The sequence below is a fragment of the Melampsora larici-populina genome, assembly GCF_000204055.1.
Source record: "Melampsora larici-populina 98AG31 unplaced genomic scaffold MELLAscaffold_88, whole genome shotgun sequence".
In the NCBI taxonomy this organism is placed as follows: Eukaryota; Fungi; Basidiomycota; class Pucciniomycetes; order Pucciniales; family Melampsoraceae; genus Melampsora; species Melampsora laricis-populina.
Window position 1 is genome coordinate 148,776 of NW_006768852.1, and position 26,299 is coordinate 175,074.

General features: G+C 39.0%; 1 protein-coding gene across 1 annotated transcript; it reads left to right on the forward strand.

Annotated features, from left to right (window-relative positions):
• Positions 1-15,536: 15,536 nt before the first annotated feature.
• MELLADRAFT_95727 (uncharacterized protein) lies at positions 15,537-16,407 on the forward strand (the record flags this gene model as incomplete). The annotated part of the gene is made up of 3 exons (XM_007418292.1): positions 15,537-15,660; positions 15,771-16,321; positions 16,399-16,407. 3 exons carry the CDS (start codon positions 15,537-15,539, stop codon positions 16,405-16,407), a joined length of 684 nt encoding a protein of 227 aa, XP_007418354.1.
• Between the last annotated feature and the right edge of the window lie 9,892 nt (positions 16,408-26,299).

Below are 26,299 nucleotides of genomic sequence, written 5' to 3' on the forward strand. Positions count from 1 at the left end.
TCCGTGTTGATTAGATGACCGATGACCTCTAGCTTTGATCCCCAGATCTGCTTTTCCCAGGCCCATGGAATTCCTAGGTAATTGAAAAGGGTAAGGAATTGGGCTTGGTTTAGAGGGATTACGTGGGCTTTAAACGAGACCATCTCTTCTGAGTAGCAGCAGCCCCAGGAGTTGTCCATATACGTGTTGATGCCTTGTATGCCTAACTCAAAATAAGCAATCCATAAGATTAAGGAAAAGAAGCTGCACCAAATTTTGGGTGAGCTAGCGCATCCGAAATTGACGCAGCGGTCAATGTGATTCAGACCATCAATTCGTATAGCTTGTCTTAATTGCCATTGACGATGCATGCCTAGAATACGGAAAGCTGCGTCAATGTCCGACTTCCAGATGGTGGTCTTCCTTGGGGCCGGTTTCTTTTGGCGCGACCAGAAGAACTTAGAGTTGTTAATTGACGCGAGGGCTCTCGGGGTTCGAAGGTGAATGATCGACGGGATGAAGGAGGCAATAGAGTCCAGTTTTATCCGGATTTGATTTCTGTCGATTAAGTCATTTGGGGATGGGCTGCCGTAGCTCATATTTGTGCACATGCGTGTCTTTCCTGAATTTTTATTCGTCGCTAGGCATAGAGGAGCGGTCTTCATTCCTCGGAAAGGGGAATGGAACCCTTCGGAGAGTCTACCTAATTTCACCTCTTTGTCTCGTGTTTTGCGGATGATGTCGAGACCTTCATCAGTGTGAACGTGATTGTCGTGCTGAACGGTGTAGAACTCCTACGCAGTGTAGCGTAGGCTGAGCCGGAGAGGGGAAGAATCACCACTCAAGAGAGCGGATGAAACTACAGGCGCTGAGAAGCTGCCCTCGTCCTTCAAAATTGCTTTTGAATTTAAGATGAGACTTCTCTACTTTTCACTTCTTTGTCTTTTAAGGTTTCCCGAAGCCTAATTTACACTACGTGGTTGGATGCGCAGCTTCTGGCGGAGTCTAACGGTACCACACACAACCCTACACGAGTTGATAGTGCGAGGATATGTAAGGTTGAAGTTGATTTGCAATGTCACAAATGTGAACTGCTGCTGTACAGGTCCGGAATGAATTCCAGAGCCCGACTTGACCCGGCCTCGACTTGTATCAAGAGGCGGGTTTGTTGCTATTTTGAAGCCAGAGCCAACTTTTGATTTTGAATTAAAATAAATAAATAAAAAATAAAATTAAGACTCTTCGAACACCGAGCTCAGCAAAAAAAGAAAGATACAATTAAACACTCGATGACAATCAACTGAAAGTAAGCTCTTCCTTTGTCTCTGTTATCAAAGAAAATCTAACTAACACAACCAAAATATCTCATTTACTACACAGATTAACGGACACACTCGATTCTGTAAGACTTTTACAATAACACCAATACAATAACTCGAACGTACACAAAAGATTGACTTCACGATCAGACACACGGATTAACGGACACACTTCCACAAAAAGATGGATCCCCCCTCTCTCCTTATCTCAAAGCCTCCCTTTTATATCTTTCTCTCGGATCCAAACCCACAACTCAACCATTCTAATCTCCACTCTCAGACCTGATCAATATCACTCAAACACTGTCCAACCGATTGTTTCAAAGTCATTTTAACCTTTATTTCAATATGTAAGTGCTTTCTCTGTCTTCTCATATTCGTTTTCTTTCTAATGCTCATCGTCTAAAACTGATTTCTCTGTCTATTCTTTTGATTTGCTCGTCATATAGTCATTTCTTTCCAATACCTCCACTTTCCTTATCACCCAATTCATCTATCAACACTATCTCAAATTCGATCCCAGCCTCTTTCCAACTACAGCCTTCAAACTTCCACATCAATCTTCTTATCTCATATTTGATCACTATTATCACACACCATTTTTGATCTTGAGGCTTAGTTTGATCTTGCATTTCAAGAAATAAGTTTATTCAATTCATCTCTGACTTCTTTGATTTCGCATCCCACTGACATTTGTCTAATTGTTTGTTTTAAGTTTGCACTCCAAAATCGATCCTTCTATCTAGTTAACCATTTCGATCTGGACCCTTCATTTTGATATCTTGAATCTAGAACATGTTCTTTTTAATCTTTCATGCCAGGTATGTGGTCACTCTTCAATCAATCTATAATCATATCATTTGAACTGACTGTACACTACCCTCTTTATCAATTGTATGGGCTTTTAGATCCCCAAAATCGAACCTCTTATGTATATGTCTTGTTAATTTCGATTTTGGCCTGTACTTTAGGTGTTTATTTAATGCAACTTGTTTTATTATTTAAAGCTTTCTTGTAGTTATGTTATCTATGTTTGCTATATTTATCTTCAAATGTATTTTGAGTTGGAATCAAATCATAGAAACCATAATTGATTGAAATGAATATTACTAATCATCTGATTGGGAGTGAATGTGCCATATTGAGAGAATTGATCTAATACTGAATCTGTTTTCTATGTGTTTCCTCTTATGAAGATTTTTTTGTTTGTTTGTAATTTAGAACATAGAAATTAATATATGTCTTGATATTGAATGTAACCAGATAAAAAAGATCTTTGAATAATCCAGGAAGTCTCAGGTGTAGTCCTTGAAAGAGATGTAAATTGTAGATGTTTTGTAAGATTGAAGATTGAACCCTTTTGACATTTTGATTTCCACAACGGTTTCGTCTGATGGAAGTGGGCACATGGGCCAGAACCCTTGTTCTAGTCCTTCGATGATAGATTTGACGAAAGGCTGATTTGGGTGGGAGACGGTCATAAGTTTGATCCGTGAGGCGTTAACGGGACACACGATTCGGAAGATATCCGGGCTGTTGCGTATGGCGTATGCTGCTAGCGGGTCGTCGGCCAGAGAAGGAGCTGCAGGCATGGGTTCAGCGGAGATAGAGAAATTGACAGAGGCAGAGAAATGTTGGGCTTCGTCTTCGATTTCCAAGCCTCGAAGGAATTTACGTGAATTCGGTTTATATGTGAGCGACGATTCCTCTATGATTGGCATCGCATCCCATTTTGTTGCATATGTGATGTCTTCTGCTGCATTCGTCGTCTGGCTTTGCGCAAATGTTATAATTCCAGTTATTACAAGGCTGATCAGAAATTTTCCAGCTCCCAGCTTGTTTGATTTCGTATGGGAAGTTGAGTCTGGACTTTGCTTGTTTTGGTTCTGGTCTTGGTTTGGATTTCGGTTTCGACCAGGATTTTGACGAGCTCTTAGGAGTTGAGCTGGTGTTGTTATTGCTTTTTGGTTTTGCGATGTCGGCTCCTTCGCCAAGGCGGCTAGTTTTGCTGTAGAGGATCTTTGCTTCCAAGTACTTGAGTTTTGGATTAGTCCAATCGCCGAAGGCGATCCAGGATTGACGAGAGAATTGAAGGCGCATCGCCGAATCAAAATCTCGAACGTCTTTCCAGTGGATGCCGGTCGAAGGATCACTCGCCAATTCGTTAATGTACTCGAAATAATTTTTGATGTTGTCCCTGGCAGGAGGGAATGCTGCCTGATAAGTGTAATCCAAGATGGCGATGAGGTGTTGCCAATGGGTTTTGTCTTCGATAGGGATGCCCTTGATTTTTTCGTCAAACTCCAAATCTCTAGCTTCGTTGATTTTGAGAGTTTTGATTGCCCCTGGCTTTCCGTAGATTTCGATATAAACTTTCTCCAAGTCGACAAATTTGTATTCAAGAAGATCTTTTGATTGAGATGAGGGCCATTGGTCAGGCTTAGCTGAACAGGCTTCGAAAAGCTCGACCGATCTCTTACACTACGCCAAAGTACATCTTTTCCTAGGGGTATAGAAAAATACTTTGCACATAGAAAAGTGTTTTCTATACTCATACAAAATAATTTTCTATGCTCACATATCGAATCAGTGAGTATAGAAAAGTATACATTTCTCTTATTGTTGTAGGCCAAACAGTTCTGTGTAAAGCAAAGTGAACACATCAAGCACAAAAATAAACATTGATGTATGTTTGAGAACATATGTATGTAGTGCGTTAGCCCTGGTGACCCCGACCCGTTTGATATTTGGGAAGTCTTGTCACCCGACCACTGTCAGTCTTAGCCTATATGTTGGGCTGTCTCACCAACCCAGCCAACACGAAATTCCCCACATCTACCCTCAGCATCTGGACAAATCTCCGCCAACACAACCCCCTTTCTTGGCTCAAGGTCCACGTTCGATCAAAGCATCATCTCACATCTCACAAGCAAGTTTCATACCACGAAGAATCAAGCAGCCAGTCACTTGGTACCATTCAATTGTAAGTTGAAAGATCAGAAGATTCACGGAGCCAGATCAATCTCGATTCTTGATGATCTTGTTTCATAGTACAAAACTGACTAATCTATACAAGCAAAACTGATTGATGTGTCTCACCAATCAATTCCTACATGAATTCTGATATAGAACACCACCAAGCTTAGGACTGGCGAGATTATCCAAGCGATGACGGTTGCGCTGAGACGGTGACATCAATAATCCATACGACTTAAAAGAATTCAAATCCTCTAACTTGTAAATAGATGGTGTGATATCTTGAAACGTTTCAATCATCCGTTAATCAAGTAACACAACTATCCTCCCATGCAATGATCATGTTGTCTCATGACCTCTAGAGCTTCAAGCTTCGATTCCTACCTGTGCCATTGATCATCAGAGTTTATTTCGACTATAATCTTCATTCGATTCGATTTTCAGCATGCTTTCCCCCCAAAAGAAGACTCGTTCAACCCGAAGGCACGTCTCCACGTGCCAGGCATTTGAATGTTTTGCTGCCCGCTTCGTTGACCCAGATGGGATCGATCGTCCAGGAGTAGAGCTGAGTCGAGAGGCCTTTGAAGCCCATCAACGCGCAGAACTACGACAGCACGTTCAAGTAGCCAGCAGGGCTGGACGCGATCCTTTACCCTCACCGCTCCCCCTTGGTCCTCGCTCTCAGACCGGTGAGACAAGTCAGGATGATCTCGCATCACACTTTGAAAGAGTAGGCCTGGATCCAACCAATTCTTCGGTATCATTTGGTCATGCGCCAAGTGCTCCTTTCAATGATCGGTTCAGCGCAACAACAACTACAAGATGTCCTGACTTGCCACCAGACGACTCGTCGTTAGCCGAAGGCATTGGTAGATCGGTGCCTTCTCCGTTAGCAGATGTTTCGATTGATCACCAGAATAACGACGAGCACATCAATATTCCGGAGTCACCGCATGGTACAGGGTCGGCACAAGAATCTGGGATCGAAAGCTACAGCTGCGGTATGTCAATTCTTGATTATGATAGATGCAAAGATTTGAACATTCAATGTACTTACTGAAGTTAATGTTGACAGCACGATTTTTTGAGTTTAGCCTGGACCTCATCAACCCTTTACACTTGCATGCATCATTGGTTGCAGCTCTCATGAATATTTTCGGCCATGTGTCATTGAGGAGTACTTCGTGGCTTCTAGATGTACAAAGAATCAATATTGAACTCTCTTTGACACATGGGCTGAGACCGAATTCCTCACCAGCTCAACTTTTGCCTTACGACGATGAAGTTCTACGCCGAATCCCACGGACGATCACAACGGTCTTTGGATGGCTACAGATCGATCCTACTCTTATATACATGAATTGCTGTCCATCATGCTTCGCTTTGTACCCTCTCGAAAGCGCCCCGCCCACATGTAATCACCGAATTTCTAGTATTCCTGGTGGTCCCCCAGAATCTACAGGATCCAATAATGAGCTATCTGAGAAGCTCTTGTCCGACTATACCCCTGACTTCACCGAACGTCTCTGTGGCGAACCTTTGTTACGGTTTTCTAGAGGCAATTCAATTGCTGTCCGACGCTACGCGTTTCAGAGTCTCAATGACTGGATTGCGCGATTGCTCTCGCGGCCTGGTATCAAGTCATTGCTTGACGAGTCTTTGGCAGACTCAGCCAAGCCGTTTGATCCAGATGATCCTGTACACGACATTCATCAAGCAAAGATCTGGAAAGATTTCCGAGACCCAGATGGCAACCAGTTTACATCTAAAAGTGGGAATCTTACCTTCGCGATGTTCGTTGATGGAATAAATCCGTTTGGAAATAAACAAAGTGGACACCACGTCTCAATCACGTTCATTGTGCTAGTATGCCTTACCTTACCTTTCCGGATTCGTTATCGACCAGAAAACGTGTTTTTAGTTGGTGTTGTCTCAGGACCACGCGAACCTTCTCTTGAGCAGATGAATTGGGTTTTGCGCCCAGTGGTAACTCAGCTTCAAGGTTTATGGAAAGACGGCCTACTGCTTTCACAAACTCATTCTCACAAAAAAGGTCGCCTCATCAGAGCTGCTCTCTTAATCTTCATAGCAGATCTACCTGCATTACGACGATCCCTTGGCTTTCCAAGTGCGAATGCAAACTTTTTCTGTTCGATGTGCCTGTTGACAAAGGCGCAGGCAAGAAACTTCGATTTTTCATCTTGGCCTCCGCGTACCACCTGCCAACATAAAGAATGGGCATACTCAGCGCGAGATGCTGAAACCGTCAAAGAACGCGAAAAGATATTTAAAACCCACGGTGTACGGTATTCAGTTTTAGTAGATTTGGAGTATTGGGACATTGTGAACAATCATGTTGTAGACTCAATGCATAATCTGTTACTCGGACTACTGGCTTGGCACTGTCGGCGGTTCTGGTCAATGAAGGAGATAATAGATGAAGAAGATAGGACAACTTCAATCAGTACTGTTGAATTGTTGAATCTTCTGTCCGAGCATTCAAATCCACAATCACAAGCAAGATCCACCGAGCTTCCTGTGCCAACAGTTGATGAAGATGAAGATGAGAATATCAACAATATCCTGTTTTCAGAGAATACAGCTCCAAGTGATGATGATTTCAATCCTTTGGGAGAAGGGTGGGACGGCACATGGGAGCCTCCACCTGTTGACAAGATTATATTTGATGCGGCAATGCTCAAAGATATCAATGCACTACTTCCTCAGATTCACATCCCCAGCTGGATCAAACGTGCACTACCGGTTTTGGGTAAAGCTTCATTTGGCAAACTGAAGGCTGATGAGTGGCGAAATCTATTCACCATTCAGTTACCTCTGATACTTATTCCAATGTGGTATGGTCATGATCATATAGAAACCTCGCTCCTCCAAAACTTCTGCCACTTAGTATCACTAGTCAACCTGGCGTTAAAGCGTGTGATGACATCTGATGTCATTTCATCATACCGCCATCACATCCATCAATATCTCAAAAGTTCATTCTTGCTCTTTGAGCATTGTCAACCAACCTGTAACCATCACATGGCTGTTCATTTAGCTGACTGTCTTGAGAAAGCTGGTCCAGTTCGAGCTTGGTGGTCATTTCCCTACGAAAGGTTGATGGGGAGTATCCTCAAAGGAAGTCACAATAATCATATTGGTGAGTGCGGCTTAATTTTTTGCACATTGGTCAAATTCTGAACTTCATGTGATGGTGCATTTTCAGGTGAACTTGAATTGACATTCATGAAGAATTTTTGTCGCGCGGGGAATCTTACCGCAATTCTTGAGGATGAAAAGCTTCCTGAAGCTCTCCATCCTTACATAGCTCGTTTGAAAAAACTATACGAGCCATCAGAAAAACTTCGAAGACAAGCATCAAACTCAAAGTTGGAGCCACTTGAGCCTATCATCTTAAAATCATTGACCAAGCGCTTGAATGCACAAAGACAAGAGGACTGCATTTGGGTGATGCCAGAAAAATGGGCTTCAATGTCAAAACAAAGCTCTCTTGGCTTTGCCCCTGTTGCAGCTCGAGCAGTATTTCACAATCAAGTTGAACATTTGGATGTGAACTTCTCAACTTTCAGAGCAAGCCAAAAAGATAGTTTTATTGTCTTCAAGTCGCTTCAAGGACACAGATGCTTTGGCCGAATCCACTCTATATTTTCACACCGCCGAAGTCCAGAAGCAAACAAGAATATAAAAGATACATGGCTATGTGTACAAGCATTTCACCCACTTGCTCCCGGTGAATACAATCCATTTGCAAAGGTTGACGCACCTGATGTGCAGGTCGAGTTACGATTGTGGGGAAAACCTGAAAGTGTGTTGGTGAGATTGGATGAAGTGGTGGCGCACTGCGCCTGGATGTTGTATAAGCCTGGTTCAATTCATGAGACCTTGAATGTGTCAACAGTGGCCATGGTATCTATGGAGCGATGAGTAGGTTTTCAGACCTACCTTTATGATGAATTCATGTATATAGTTAAGTTTTACTGTCAATTTATGGTTAAGGAAATTTAGAATGATAACTTACAATACAATAAATCAGCCCAATGACCTGACAATTTGGATCATATTTGAGAGGTCGAATTGAGGAGCAATTTCGAGTGCACTCCTTTCAAGAGGAGTTAATGTTTGAAGGTATTGTGACGAGTAACAGTCCATAGGAAGACCATGAGGGGCAGGGGTTTCCGCAATCCGAGCATTTGAGCATCTCAGTCGAGGTTGTGGAGGGCGTCCACTGCTTGCAGGAGAATGATTGTCGTTTTCGAGAGGGTTGTTTTGCATCAAGGATGATTTCCGGGGCTTAGGGATACTAGAGTCTAGCCGCGCTTTGTACAGATCGAGAAGGATAAAGATATATGTTAACTCGGAGCTGCGCCACGGCAGCTTTCGGATGTGACACGGGTTGAGATGTTGGTTGTGATCTTGACAATCCTCATGGTCCGTCTCGTAGTCACTACAAGCCACTTGAATGACAGCTGAAAGTGGCCACAAAGGCTTGTGTGGCAGGACAATGCGTTCACGAACTTTTTTTGTCTGTTAAGAAGTTTTGATTAGTCCGGTGAAAATCCAAGCAAAATGATTAAATGTGTGAGGGTGCACATAGCTCAGCCGAGCACGTCTTCGGACGGCACTCGCAGCGATTTTCTTTCGTGGCGCAGTCCAATTTTCTTGCTGATACCTTTATTTTCAATAAAATATTTCAGAGGATGATAGACTGGATGGTGAAAAAACGAGACCAGACACACCGTTTCATGAGAGATCGGACACGTGTATCCAAAAGCTTCTTGAGATACTTTCGGTTCTGTTCATCAAGTAAAACACCAGCATACTCACCACACTCGACTAACTTGATGAAAATCCTGAAGGCAAGATCCCAAAGCCATTTATTGTCTGCAGAGGATGGGGATTTGGAGAAGTCAGGACGAAAGCATGATACTCCCACCGATCTCATCATTGTCCGCATTACAATAAGCTGTTGGGATGTTGCTTTGGGATGTCGCGGGCTGTTGTTGTCCGAGGGAGCAGAATCAGAACCGGAGGCGGGGGTCGGCTGAGTAGGAAAAAGACTCGGGTCAAAATTGTCAAGGTTGACATCAGTCTTCCAAGCCTGTTGATCTTCACACGTTGCTGGGGGTGGTAGGTTCATTGAATGATTGATCAGCCCTAAGAGGGTGTCTATATGTAATCGCATCCATTCCTATATAGTCGCAATCATTAGCTTGGCTGTTCTGTATCCGGAAAAAAATTGATCACTTACTGCGGACCTTCCTCCTCTTGTTTTTTTTCCAGGTGAGGGACTTGGTTTGACGGCTGCAGATTGACTTACAATCTGTGTTAGAACTTTGAGCTCATTAGTCACAATGTCGAGTCTATGATTAGTTTCGGCTAATGAGTGTTTGAGTTGATCTAACAGTGGCATTCAAGAGCTTCAGAAAATGTATGCAATTATCTACAAGGTATGTGCATGTAACTTACAATATTTCATGAGCAGTTGGGGCTCATCTACATCTTCCTGGTAAGCGCTTTGGCCGGCAGGAGTGAATTCATTGATGTTTGGCGAATTGCTGAAGGGGTTAGGTGAAGACTGGGGTTGTGTGGGTGGTCGTGAAGATGGATGAGAGGCATCTGATTGATGTTCAGGAGATTTGGGAGGCAGATCGTCCTCAATCACTGATTGGTCAAGAACATCGCTGTGAGCACTCGAAGATGTATCGTCGTCTGGTGGAAGCCAATCGTCATCCAACATATCTACTGGGTTTGGATTGACGGTGGGCAGGAGTTTGACGGTTGGGTTGGGACGAGGGTACAGAAATCGTCTGTGTTCTAAACTAGGAAGGCTATCGTGGTCCCCACTGCTATCAAAAGTCTTAATTGTCTTTGATGGCCCACCTGATCAACAAAAAGATTCACATCAGAAACGCACTGAGGCTACAGAGGAGTTGTGGATGTACTCACTCGGCTCTCCAAATGCACTAACTTCTACGGATACAGAAGGTGAGGGTGAATGGGCTCTTTCTTTACCCTTGCCTCCTCCTTGTTTTTTGCTGATTGGTGAGGTCGATTGGTGAGGTGCCGAGACATTGGCTATTCGGGCATTCCCTGCGGTATTCTTTGTGGAAAGTTGTAGACCGGGTAATGGGGGGATCACAACCTGTGCGGTGATGGTAGGTGTTTGGGCTGGAGATGTTGAGTGGGGTGCAATAGTCATCATTCCGTCATCTGTGTGCGTGAACAGAAATTGGGTCAGCTGCTCTTAGAAAAATTACAAAAAAAATTGTAACAATCCTACCTCGACTTTCAACATGAGACACGGGTGTGGCTGATAGAAGGGCAACAGTGCAGGCGTGTATATTCAATTTGATTGATTCATCGAAGGACCGTCAACAGTCAATTGACAAACCTTCAGACCTAGGGAAAGAGCCCGCTTGTGCCTCTGGAACAGCAAACCGAAACATGTGGCGGGGTATGCGAACTGCTCGAATCGGTTCCATGCTTGAGCGTAGTATGAGTGTATTGAAAGAAAAAAATGAGACCAGACTTACTTAGATCACAATTCTGGTTGCACATAACCACGAGTTTGTGTTTGGGCAAGGCCTTACCATCCAAGCCTATTCCTTCAACAATATGGATCAGTTCTGAGCACTCGAGATTGTTGAAGTCATAATCTGCTGGCGCGACTGGATCATTGGGCACTGTGGTATTCTGAGCACCAATGGTTTCGTGCAGAGGAGGTCCCACGGTGTTGGTTTCCTGGGCTTCAAGAACCTTTGACCTTACTTCGTGAGTCGAACGGATCCTTGAGGTGTTGGTCAGCCTGGGCCTCTTACTGTTGACATACTTATCAAGTAATTCGATTAACCGGCCTCGGGACGTCTTGGGTCCAACTCGGACTCCCACATTTTCAAGACGATTCGGCAAATTATCGGACTGTTCCGTTTTCTGGTGTCCTATAATGCAAGAGTAAATTGAGGAGTAAGATACTAGGGAGTGATTGAGTGAGAAATAGATAAGACACGGGTTAAGCGGCAAATGCCGATACAATTTCAGATTCGAAAGAGAAAACGAGTGTATCAGTTAAGGCGTAGCTATAGCTTACCATCTGCTGGGCTGGTATGTGAAGGGGTATTTTCAAGACGATTCGGCAAATTATCGGACTGTTCCGTTTTCTGGTGTCCTATAATGCCAGAGTAAATGGAGGAGTAAGATACGAGGGAGTGATTGAGTGAGAAATAGATAAGACACGGGTTAAGCGGCAAATGCCAATACAATTTCAGATTCGAAAGAGAAAACGAGTGTATCATTTAAGGCGTAGCTATAGCTTACCATCTGCTGGGCTGGTAGGTGAAGGGGTGCGCTTCTTACGTTTCTTGCGGCCAACGTTTGTTATTGAATCACTGAGAGATGGTTCATCGGGTGGTGGGCGTGGCGGTAAGTTTTGGGATTGTGATGATGAAGGCGCAAGAGCTGATGAATCTAAATTTTGTCCTGGTGTGAGATTCGCTGCTGCTGGGTCTTGTGCAAGTGAGGATGAGGGTTTTCTTCGCAAGCTTCGACGGAGAGGGTTCTTCTTTGGGGGCATAGTTTTGATACACACAAAACAATAAAAATAATAGACACGCCGGAAAGATTAACCCTACCCCTAAAGTATGAATAAAGTAAACCTGTTGATTGCGAATGAAGCTTTCTGAACAAGATATTATAGTTGAAAGTTAGGATTTTGGAGTCAGAGGGCCAAGATGATCAACTATCCTTGTCTATAGTTCTAATAAGATGTGGGATGTATCCAGGTAATGAATTTTTGTGATATACTTTGCATCTCTACACCAGTCTGGGCCGTAAAATCTTGAATGCACATCGAAAGGGATCTCAAAAACAATTAGTAGTCATTGAAAACTCAGCACCACTTCGCCAAGCGTAGGTACCTTTTGTGACTAGGCAAAAGCTTTTGCCATTATGTGTAATACCACAAAGGAAAGGAATTGCAGAACAGGTGAACAGCCGTGCTTGTTGCTACATTGTAATACTAGTATAAGCGTGGACTCAGCAACAAATCCGAGGGTATTGTAAGACTTATATATTACTCAAATTCACCTAAATTAGGCAGTGTACAAGTACCAAGGAAACTGCTTACAAATGAGGTGGACAAAGAATCAGACTGGTCTTTTGAACATTAACGTTTTTGATTATACGCCTTACATGATACATGATAATCAAGTCACTCATGTACTCACCTAGTCTACGACACGGACCGAAGCACTTCGATGTGCACACCACAACCCTGCAACCTCAAGTATCCCCTCACGTAAAATCTCCACCGGTGAGGAGCTCACGATACAACTAGGTACGTCCTTTGTTTTGTTTCCTTTGGATGTAGTTGTACGATTCAGACCCCTTTGTTGTCTTCCAGATTTACCTTACTCCCAAAACGCCTCTTGCATTGGAAGGACAAACACATACCGGGGGCGAAAGGTTTACATATCGCTCGTATCCCTCCAGAGCTCAGTGTTTCCCTCCGTGTCTTCCATTCCAGTTAGCAATTGATCTAGTTATTGACTGATATATCACCATTCCTGCGTGTTTTCTATTTTACGTTTTGAAAACCTCTTGGCTGTGTTCATCAGACATCTATCTATCTGTTAGTCGTACTGGTCGCTCTCAATCCATAATCTTCCTAAACTACTTCACCATAGTACTTTCACATTCGAAATCAAAGGTTTGAATAAGCCAATAATCAAAGCCTCAAAGGTACCAAGCATCATACTCTTCCTATAGACCTTTAGCCCATCCTGTCACGTTCAATTCCAGCTTGACTGATCTCACCCATTTTATGTTTGATTAACATCCAGTTCCTGATAGTCCAATATTCAAGTCGCTTCAATCTTCCAACATCGATCGCAACTTTCTTCCCTGCTTCGAGCTTTCCAGGTATGCCTTTCGAGATTCTTTTTTGAAGATGTCAGTATTAACCTTGTTGCTTGTTCATGCCCGAAGAACCCAGCAATGAGTAAGAAGGCCAAACGACCAGCTGGAGGCCCCTCTCCACTCACTTCGCCGAGCACGGCCACTGGAATGCTTTCTCAAATTAAGGCGACCACTTCCCCAAGCCCGGTCTCTGTGGTGATTGCCGAAATGCAGCAGAACCGGTCCACTGATACTTCGGCTCCTCCTCCGGCCCCTACTAACCAAGGACAACAGGCACCACCACCACCCCCTGATAAAAATCGTTCAAATCCTTTATGGTTCAGTGTGCAAACCTTACCCTCAGGACTTCGCGTTTTCCTTGACCACGACTACATGATCAAGAAAAAGGGGATCAAAAAGCTCCACTTCTATCAAATCCTTTATCACTTCAACCCGGCTACCACGGCTCGCCCAACTGACCTGAAAGCGAAATTAACCAGTGACTTTGAGACTAGCTTGTTGCCTCAACTCCAGCCGTTTGTGACACCTGCTCCGCCGACCGCTATGGACACCGACAAAGAAGACTTCGACCCCACAAGCCCTAATACCACCAAACGTTGTAGTATTTAAAGCTCAACAAGAGCTTTACAACACCTAAGAAGGGATAATCTACTATGTGTAATATAGTAGAAGTTGCCTAAAGACTGCCTTCTTCAAAGAAACCAGCACAAGGGCACTTGCTGACCACTTTGTGATAACAGAGAAAAGGATAAAAGGCACCAGAGAAATAAAGCAATACTGTTGTTAAGTATTATTCCCAGATTTTAAGCGCAAAAAAGTCACACACTATGTTTATTACTAGCAATACTGTTGTAAGTATTATTCCCAATTAGACTTGTAGTCTTTAACACACGTAAATAAATTTCTCCTTGCTTTTGAAGGGGCGGATTTAAGTGATCTTAGTACAAATATAGTAAATAAATGATGATTTATAACACTACAACAAAGGTATAAGATGCAGAAAAGGGTGCTACAATCCCAAAATCATCAAGGAGTACTTATATCCACATGTAACAATCTTTACAACAGTCAACAGCCTCAAAAACCAATCAAATCCGCCTAAATAACCCTAAAAACCATGTAATGACGCAATGTAATGATCTTGTTACTAATGTATGATGTAATTTTCACAGCCAAAAGTGATCAATGACGCAATGATGTAATGTACAGCACTTCTTAAGATGAATACAGGTGATTTTTTCCTTGTAAACTAGCTGAAACCCAATTTTTGAGATTACGAATTTTTTCAGATGTGCTCCAATTTTTGATTACTAAAGTGCATCTTGTAGCCCACGTGTTACTGATCATTTCTGACACCTATAAGACCTACTTCTGATGAGTGATGAGTAAGATATTGAGTTGTGAAGTTAAGGTTTTTGGTGTTACATGTGTCTTGTGACTGTAAATTCGAGATTCACACCAATTTCTTATTTCCCTTATAACTTTTTACATAAACCTCCGTTACTAATGATTCAAAGGTTGTACATTATGTAATACACTCTTCTGCGTTGAATGAGCCATCTACCAACTTATTCTGACGTCATTTGACATATGTAATTAGCTGAAAACCTCCATTTTCGACGATTTTCACCTATTTTCTTCACTTTTCACAGCTGCTACTCCCTTTTCCTTGCTCATGTAATATGACATCATCTTCTATAACCTTAAAAATCCCGGAAAATCCTCTTGGCAACCTTAAATTCCATCACTACCACCATTACATATGTAAACTACACGCCTAACCCTTGTTTACCAACTTCGAAAAAGTACCTTTCTGCTAATAACCTCTGTTTCCCCTTATCAACCTTGAATATTAAAATTGTTCCTGTATAATAAACTGTTGTTCTTTCATATTCTAACCTTATAAAACCCATAACTTAATTGTAAATAAGCTAAAAACCATTTTCCAACTTTTACACCTATATTTTCGAATTTTTCTTATCTTTTCTTTTTCTGTCTTTTTGTAATAACTTTGTAAGTAAACTATGTTGATCTTAATAATAATTTTGAAATAAGATGACATAATAATGAGCTAATAAGTATACATAAGCCTCTAAGAGCTTCAATTGATCTGAAAACCTGAATTTCGAATTCTCTGCTATATTGAAGTTTGCTAATAAACTGGTAAAGTAAAGATGATTAATTTTTTTGCTTAATATCATAAATAGATCACCACATCCTCCTCTTCTTCCCAAACTGCCCCCAGTTTACCAATCAATAAAATAAATCATCTACTCCATACATTTGAATTTTTCCTCAAATCTTTAAATATCCTTCTTAATTATAAATATGGTTATCACTACACCTCCATCTGTTGCTTCACCTTGTGTTCAATGCCGCATGGTCCATTCTTCCTGCTTATATCAAATAAATCCTGCGTGTCAAAGATGCCATAACCTTGGTATAATATGCTGTGAGTCTTTTCTTTCATTTCTTTTACTATAATAATCTTCAATGTTTTTATTTATATTAATTAATTTTATTCCTTTTATACTTTCTTTTATAATTTTCTTTTAATTCTAGCCTATCCAGCAGCGCCTTCTACCAATATTTCACCTGTACCTGGTTCTCCTGCTTACAATTTCCCACCTCCAAACACGCCTAATACACCTATCAGAGTCAATTTCTTAAATCCTTATAATATTAATCAACACAATACACCTTCAGCTCCTGATTCTCCAAACCCTTCAATAACTTCATCAATTGAAACCAATTTTACTACTTCTGACCCCTTTTTCGAAAAATTATATGAACATAACTTAGCTTGGAAACTTGACTATATTACTTATCAAAATTGGCATTCTTGGAGGATCTTGGATGATACTATAAGACAGTTTAAAGAAGCTGGATATGAAGTACCCAACATTACTAATAATCATTATCATCTTTTGCGTGCCCATTCTATTGCTGAATATGTTTCCAGAAAGGGTGAGGATGAAAATTTAACTGTATCCACCTTTATTCCATTTATTAATCATGCTGAGCGTGCAAATGCTGCTTTATTATCCCCTTATAATACTCCTTCTACTAATCCTCCTAATACTGAACTTCCAATAGTTAATAATGATCCACCCGTAATTCCTTCTGTTAATTCCCCATATACTGATTATAATTATTCTGAATATACTCCTACCATTTATGAACTTCCCAGTTGGCTTGATCCACGCCTTTACCCATCTTCTCCTTCTTAATATTACTATTTACTATTAAATGTACATTGATAACTAGTGAAACATATCCATTATTCTTATTCTTTATTATATTTTCAAATTCTTTTCTTCTATTCTTTTAGTCTTATTATATATTTTTATATTTAGTTATTTGAAATTAATATTATTATATACTTTAAGTAATTATAATTGCGCCTCTTCCTCATCAGTGACCTCCTCCTCTTCTTCTGCTGTTGGAATAATACCCCTTGGATAAAATCTTTTGACGTGTTCTGCTGCATATCTTCTTGACAATTCTACACCATTTAACTCTTCTAAAATATAAGATCCTCCCACGTGTTGTTTAATAATTCTAAAAGGCCCATTCCATCTATTCTTGAATAATTTTCCCCATTGAAATTCCAAAATCTTATTATAAGTTAATACTAAATCTCCTTCTTTTAATGGTTTCCTCATTCTATGCGCATTTTTCTTATCCCAATATATAATCCCTTGAACTCTTGCTTTCATCATTTTATCATATGCCTTATTAATAATTTCTTCTCTACATAATAATTGTTCCATCCTTGCTTTTAATAATTCTTCTCCCGTGGTAATTCTTGCCCAATCAATACCTAAAAATGTCCCAGCCTCTAAATCAATTGGTAATACTGCTACTTGATTAAATATCATCTCATAAGGAGACATTCCAGTTGTTCTTTTCGTGGAAATTCTATCAGCAAATAAGACTTGAGGTAAAAATGCTTCCCAAGATGTTCCACTTTCATCACTTAATTTAATTAATGCGCCTTTAATATCCTTATGTCCTCTTTCAACCATTCCTTCTGCTTGAGGCCAATAAGCTGTTGATTCCACCACTTTTGATCCAGCCATAGTAACTGCTTCTCTAAATATTCCTTTAAATTCTGATCCACCATCAACTGTAAAACATTTCACGGACCCATATCTCATTATCCATTCTTTTGTAATAAATTTGGCTACTGCTGTAGCTGTTAATTTCTTTAAAGGTGCTGCTTCTACCCACCCAGATAAATCATCCCTTGCAATTATAGCATAATCATGACTTCCAGCTTTGATATGAATAGCATCCAAACTGACTCTTCCAAACACGGTATTTTCACCTGTAGCCCTTCCAACTTCTTTTTCTTTCTTTGAACTTTTCTTTTGACATTCTTCACATGATACTACCCAATTTCTAACTGATTCTTTCATTTCAGGCCACCAAAATCTTATTAAACACCTTCTGTAAGTCTCTTCAATTCCTCTATGTCCCAATTCCTCGTGTAACTTCTTTAATATATGTTCTTGTCCTTCAATTCTTGATATTACCAATCTTCCTTGAGGTACTCCTCTTTTCTTTAACCTGCTACCATCCACGTAAAATAAAGGTACTTTACTCTTAATCTTTTGAAATTCAGCATCTTCACAATCTTTTGGTCTTATTAAAGTTGTTAAATATTCCTCCAAATTACGCCAAATTCCTTCTTGACTCCACATAGAATTTTCTTCAAGTATAACCTCCTCTTCTTCTAATTCTGAACTTCCCACCTGTAATTGAAAACTTTCATATACTTTAATTTCTTTCTTATCTTCATCAAAACTTTCTGCTTCATCTGATTCACTTCCAGGTTCCCTTCTTGATAATCCATCAGGCATTCCAAAGCTCTTTCCATGTTTATGAACAAGATCAAATGAAAATAATTGTATGTAAGCTACCCATCTTGTCATAGCTGCATTTGGTAAACTAGGCGCATTAATCATTTGAATTAAAGCCTTTGCATCTACTTGCAATTCAAAATGTTGACCCCATAATTTTGTTTTAAACTTCCTCATAATCTTTGCCACGCCACATAATTCCAATTTAGGTTGAGAGTATCTTGATTCAACTTCTGTAAATACTTCTGACTCATAAAACACGGGCCTTATTTCTCCTTCATCATTTTCTTGCATCAAAACTCCTCCAGCTGCAATATAACTTGAATCCACGGCCAATATAATTTTATTTGCTCCTTCACTATAATCCAAAGCTGCCAATACAATATCTTCTCCCACTATCTTCTTTAATATATTAAAAGCCTTATCACAATCTTGATTCCATTCCCAGTCCACATTCATTCTTGTAAGTCTTCTTAAAGGTGCAGCAAGGTGTCCAAAATTAGGAATAAACATCCTGACATAAATACACGTGCCCAAGAATCCAAGAACTTGAGTTTTATTTGTTGGAATTGGCCAAGTCTGAATTTTATTCTTCTTTTTAATTGATACACTTCTTCCTTTTCCACTTACTATATGTCCAACAATTTCCAAAGCTGGTACACACACGGCAAATTTCTTTCCAGACACTGTTAACCCTGCTTCTTCAATTCTGAATAATATTCTTTCCAATATAATAGCATACTCCCAAATAAATTTCCTTCTACCATTATTTTCTTTCAATACTTCATTATTATAATCACTTTCAGGTCCTTTAATTCCTCCATCATCAATAAATATTCCTGCATGTTTAGGAAGTTCTTCTTGCAATATCCACATCATTTGCGCCTGATAAACTGCTACAGAATTAGTTGCACCTTGAGGTAATCTTGTCAATTGCAATCTTCCCAAAGGAGTTTCAAAAGTTGTTAATGGTCTTGAAACTTGCGCCAATTCCCTTTCATCATATCCTCCCATAATATCCCCTAATCCATAACAAGCTCTACCAGAGAAAGATTCCACGAATTCTTCAGGTGAAGGAGGTATTCCAGCATCTTTAATAGTTACTTTATTTAATACTTGAAGGTCATGTACTATTCTTAATTTACCATCACCTTTAAGCACGCAGAAAACTGGACTAGAATAACTTGAAGAGGATTGTTCATAAAGACCAGTCTTAATTCTTTGTCTTACTAATTCAATATAATCATTTCTAATTGCTGTAGGTATTGGGATTGGTCTAATTTGCCAAGGTTCATGATCAATTACTGGAACCACGTAAGGTAATCCATAAGAGTGCTTCAATAAACCCCTTTCCTCTTCACAATAAGCCACAGCTCCTTCTCTTAAGACTAATATAAAAAGAAATAGTTTCCATTCTTCATCTGAAAGCCATCCTGAAGGTCCAAAATTACACTGCTTCAACCTTTCCACTGTGGTCTTATCAGTTTCAATAAATTCTGGAGGGTTTGGAATTAAAGGAGTCTTATAAGGATCTCTTGATAAAGCTGGTCTTTGAAGAGGAAAATTTAAATATTGAGGCATAGGCGCATTAACAGGTTTAACTTTTCTTTCAACTGATTTATATTTGGCGCCAAAACTTCTATATTCAATTCCTCCTTGATTTTCAAATATATCTTCATTTTCCAAGTTCATAATGATATTAATTTCATCAATTAAAGTTTGCTCCATATGGATTTCATTTTCAAACTTAAGTCCATATATTTCATCTTCAATTAATTCCTCACGTAATTCTTCAAATAATTTATTTCCTCCATCATTTTCCAACATAAAGCCTTGTCTTTCTTCAATTGAAACATTTAATTTCCTTTCCCACGTGCCTTTATCAGGTTCACACAATCTTATCTTCATCCATACACCTCTACTATCTTTTAAAGTCATTCTTTCACCAACATCTTCTTCAAAATTCAACTGAGCTTCAAAATCAAAGAGGAAAGGCCTTCCAAGTAAGATAGGCGTGTCATCATCTTCTGCCACAAAGAAATGAACTATTCCATCAATATTGGCGCCTACATGAATCTTGACATTCTCAGCAATACCACAAAGAGGTGTCCTATGTCCACTAATTCCTCTCACGCCACTTTTTAAATTAACCAAGGTCTGAACTGGTAATAATTGCATAATTTTTAAAGGAATAATATTGATTTGAGAGCCTGAATCAATTAAAGCTTTAACCTTCATCTTCCCAATTGTAATTTCTACGTGTCCCAAAGGTGTTGAATAAAGAGTTGCTTGAGGAACATTAACTTCCAAAGAGGAATCTGATTCTGTTTCATATTCAAAGTCAGATAATATAGAATTGTTTGCAACTGAAGCCATGGTTGTTTGATTTAAATTAAGCCTTCTTTTTGAAACCCATTTCTTAACTTCATCAGAGATTACAGGTGAGATGGTGCATAATTCTTTAATTTGAAGTTCAATAGCACCATTCATAATCTTTTCCACAACCTCAGAAACTATCTTTGCCTTATTTGCAAATGCTGGTAATCCTTTGCTTAATCTGTCCTTCACAAAATCCCCGTCATTTGGAATAATATATGTAGGTTTCTTTGTTTGAGCTGAACCATCTTCACTCTTATTACTTTCTTCATCTTTATGAATTCTCCTTAAACTTCCATCCAATATATCATGCTGATCTTGAACATTATTATCTTCATCCACGTCCATAGCATCAATTTCCTCTATCATATCATTAATTGTAACTTTCTTCTTCTTCTTTAATTTGTTTAATACATCTCCTTCATCCACAGCTTTCCCACTCCTTGTCTTCATTTCCACGCCATATAATTTAGTCCCAGCTCCAGCTTTAACTTCAGTACACTTCTTAGTAAATTCAGGTACAGACCATTCTTCTAAAACTCCACAATTAGTTTTTAATTCATGTACCTTATCCTTTCCTTCCTCTCTAGTTAAAACACTCGTGGGAATTACAGGTGGTACTACTGCTGTATTTGTTACAGGTGGATTGTTTACAGGTTGATTATTCTGCTGTTGTTGTTGCATATTATTACGTGCCATAGCATTTGCTTGATCTTCAGAGTACTCAATAACTTGTTGTCTAATTCCTTCATTAGCCTTCTTATACATCCTTTCATTACTTCTAGGTAAGAATAAACCATCCATTCTATCTTGAAGTAATCCAGCTTGCTTATCCTGAATAACCCATTTACACCTTCCCATACTATGTCCCTCCATGTTACAATAAGAACAAAATGGCATAGTATTCTGTTGAGGCATAAAGTTTTGATTATTAATGGCGGGAATTTGATTATTATTATTGGGTAAAGGATTATTAACAGGTCTATTATTATTATTGTTATTAAACCTGTTAAAATTTGAATTATTAGGCGCTCTGTTGGGTTGAAAGTTATTATTAAATTGTTGAGGCCTTGAGTTATTATTTGGCGGATATTGAACATTGTTCCTTTGATTTGGAACAACTTGTTGATGAATTTGATTCTGTAAAGCATTTGAAATTGGAATCTGAAAGTTATAAGAATTATTTAAAGGTAACTGTAAAGGATTTTGGACGTGATTTATTTGTAAATTCTTTAAATCAGTACATAATATTTCCATTTGTTGATTTGCTTTAGCCTGCATTCCCCCAATCTTTGCAACTTTACTACTAGTATCCTTTTGAATAACTTCACTTTTAACTCCAGCAATTTCATTCTTGATGGTATATTTCTCTTCTCCAATATCTTCAAATACCAAAAGCACCTCTTCTTCAATATAATGATCAACCACCTTCTTTAATTTCTCTAAGTTAGGTAATTTATATCTTCCACTTGATACTTTCTTCATCATCCTCTTCTTAAATTTCTTCTGAAGTTCATCTGAAAAAGCCTCATAGAAATATCTTGCTACTTCTTCATCACTTGAATCCACGTAATCATGTCTAGCCAAGTATTGATGAATTTTATCAAAGTTAATTCTAAATGTTTGATATTCACTTTTACACGTAACACCTCCATTTCTCATTGTTCTTTCAGATAAAGTTCTTAAGTGATCAATAGAATATCTTGGCTGTTCCGTGGTAGTCTGATATCTGGCAATTAATTGCTCCTTGACCTTCTTCCAACTCCATTCACCAACTCCCCAACCTTCCATATCACGTATTTCCTCCTTAAGTTCTTCTCCAACAACAAAACTGGTAATTTGCCTGACCATATCCAATTCTGAGGCGCCATTTGCTTCAGCTTGACTATGATAATTGATAATAAATTTCTTAACATTTCCTCCAACTTCAAATCTAACACTTGTATCAGAATTATCAATTTTCCGTGGTTTAACATGACTCCTACTTCTCTCATTTCCTTCTTCCTCTTCACTTTCTTCTGAAGTTGAGCTTGAATCATCACTTGAGCTGCTTGAGGCGCTTGAATCTCCATCACTTTCTTCTTCCTTAATAACCTCCTTCTTCCTACTTATCTTCTTTCCTTTTCCCTTCTTAACTACCTTAATAACTTCCTTAACTCTTTCCTTCTTCCCTTTTTCTTCCTTAAGTCTTATTAAATTAATTATATCCGCCATTTCTCTTTCTCTTCTTAAATAATGTTGTTGTTGATTAATAAACTGTTGTTGCCAATCAGGTTCTTCCTCGTGGTCTGAGGGTAATAATGTTTCTTGTTCTCTAAATCCAGTAAATGCTGAAGGTGGAATTGGATCCTCAGAAGTTGATTCTTCACGTTGTTTTCCACGTACAGTTGATCCTGAAGCAGGTCCTGGTGGTGGTGGTAAAGAGCCAGAGGGTAAAGATGTTGAATAATTCACAGGATTTTCTAAAGCATAAGTTCTACTACTACGTGGAGTTCTTTTATAATGAGAAGTTGGTGGTAATTCTAATTCTGAATCCCCTTCTTCTCCTCCTTCTTGATCATGAATTTGAATGATTGAAGACATGATATTGATTTTAATTATTATAAAATGATATTATAAAATAAAGAAACTCGAAATATTGATAATTTTGAAAGTTATAATGAATTAAAAGTGAATATATGCGTGGTTTTTAAGTTATATTCTTTCTTTTAAAGATTGATTATTGTTATTTAATATGTTATTAGTTGATATTGAATTTTATTAATTGAATTTTGTTGATATTTGTTGAATATAATTTTCTTTCGAAATGATGAGTTGTATTATTATTAATTTGATTATTGATGATTTAATAATAAATTGTTGATGTTTTAAGATAATAATTAGGGAAATTATTAAATATAATTGACGGATCTTGCTTGTATAAAGTAAAGAGCCCCAGTGGAGTCACCAATATGTAGTATTTAAAGCTCAACAAGAGCTTTACAACACCTAAGAAGGGATAATCTACTACGTGTAATATAGTAGAAGTTGCCTAAAGACTGCCTTCTTCAAAGAAACCAGCACAAGGGCACTTGCTGACCACTTTGTGATAACAGAGAAATAGATAAGGCACCAGAGAAATAAAGCAATACTGTTGTTAAGTATTATTCCCAGATTTTAAGCGCAAAAAAGTCACACACTATGTTTATTACTAGCAATACTGTTGTAAGTATTATTCCCAATTAGACTTGTAGTCTTTAACACACGTAAATAAATTTCTCCTTGCTTTGAAGGGGCGGATTTAAGTGATCTTAGTACAAATATAGTAAATAAATGATGATTTATAACACTACAACAAAGGTATAAGATGCAGAAAAGGGCGCTACAATCCCAAATTCATCAAGGAGTACTTATATCCAAATGTAACAATCTTTACAACAGTCAACAGCCTCAAAAAACCAATCAAATCCGCCTAAATAACCCTAAAAACCATGTAATGACGCAATGTAATGATCTTGTTACTAATGTATGATGTAATTTTCACAGCCAAAAGTGATCAATGACGCAATGATGTAATGTACAGCACTTCTTAAGATGAATACAGGTGATTTTTTCCTTGTAAACTAGCTGAAACCCAATTTTTGAGATTACGATTTTTTTTCAGATGTGCTCCAATTTTTGATTACTAAAGTGCATCTTGTAGCCCACGTGTTACTGATCATTTCTGACACCTATAAGACCTACTTCTGATGAGTGATGAGTAAGATATTGAGTTGTGAAGTTAAGGTTTTTGGTGTTACATGTGTCTTGTGACTGTAAATTCGAGATTCACACCAATTTCTTATTTCCCTTATAACTTTTTACATACACCTCCGTTACTAATGATTCAAAGGTTGTACATTATGTAATCCACTCTTCTGCGTTGAATGAGCCATCTACCAACTTATTCTGACGTCATTTGACATATGTAATTAGCTGAAAACCTCCATTTTCGACGATTTTCACCTATTTTCTTCACTTTTCACAGCTGCTACTCCCTTTTCCTTGATCATGTAATATGACATCATCTTCTATAACCTTAAAAATCCCGGAAAATCCTCTTGGCAACCTTAAATTCCATCACTACCACCATTACATATGTAAACTACACGCCTAACCCTTGTTTACCAACTTCGAAAAAGTACCTTTCTGCTAATAACCTCTGTTTCCCCTTATCAACCTTGAATAATAAAATTGTTCCTGTATAATAAACTGTTGTTCTTTCATATTCTAACCTTATAAAACCCATAACTTAATTATAAATAAGCTAAAAACCATTTTCCAACTTTTACACCTATATTTTCGAATTTTTCTTATCTTTTCTTTTTCTGTCTTTTTGTAATAACTTTGTAAGTAAACTATGTTGATCTTAATAATAATTTTGAAATAAGATGACATAATAATGAGCTAATAAGTATACATAAGCCTCTAAGAGCTTCAATTGATCTGAAAACCTGAATTTCGAATTCTCTGCTATATTGAAGTTTGCTAATAAACTGGTAAAGTAAAGATGATTAATTTTTTTGCTTAATATCATAAATAGATCACCACAACGTATGCTCAAAGATGTACTCATTCGCCGAGCCCCTGCCTTGCATATTCCTTCTGACTCCAAGATCGACGGGTTCCGCCGCCTTTACAAGCAACATGTCGATCCAGACCTCGTACTACCCAAATCACGAGAATGCACTGCAAAACCTCGTGTTGTGAAGCACGCGGGTCTCAAAACACTTACAATCGAACACCTCCGCTTTGCTATACAATGCTATGCCCCTAATGTCTTCATTCACTCTGTGGGAATGACCCGTCCTATCTGTCTTGATTTATACATCAAGTCTGTCATGGAAGGCCCAGTCGAACCAGGTACTTTAATTGAGGGATTTCACTATTCCGTGATTGATATTTGATTCCATTTAGAGATATCCGACTTTGATTTTTCTTAGTCTTGCTCCCTGAAATTATGGACCCCCTCATGATTGTGGTTTCATCTTCATATTGATGTTCTTTCTCTTTTCACAACCCCAGCAGTCCCACTTGCTTGATTACTTTGTAGGGCTTGCCCCAATATGTTCGTGTAGTCTTTTTCCTAAAGTTATTGTACAACTTGTTTGTTGTATCAGTGTCATCTTGGAATCATCCTGTTTAGCCTCCCGACAGCCATCAGTCTCGCTTTTTTGCTCAGTTGTATGGTTTGCACCAAACTGTCCTGCTTTTCACTTCAACTCGGTTTATTGATTATCAATATTGAAGACAAGTTGTACAGACAATCAAAGTGAACGTCCATAGCTCAGTTGACATATCTGGCGGATATATCACCACAATCAAACCACCAGAGTGATCTACATACTACTCACAACAAGCAAAAAAACGAGATCAAGATTCCCCCAAAAAAAGTTTATAAAGGAGAACTCAGACATCTACAACAATTATAAATTGTGTGGCACTCAAAGAAGAAACTTGAGCCAATTTTCCCCGGACTATGTCTCTCATATAAGGCGCCATAAAACACATATCAAAATGTGACTTCATTCACTGTCCTGGCTCGAGTCACCTCATAAACACCGGAAGTATATCAATGTGAGTAGATTACAATAAAGAGGGTCATGAATCATCATATCCCACTACATTATCATTGTCAAGCACAGGAGTTTGTGGGAGAGTTTATTTGTGGCTCGGTAGGTTGGGTTGATTGTATGTCATCCGAGTCGTAATTGTATTGTTGAACAAGGTCGTCCTGCTCAGGCCCTAAAAGCCTTCGGATCACCCTCTCATGCGTCTTGATCTTGTGATGAGCTGAATCCAACTCTTCCTTCAGATCAATTGCCTCCACCT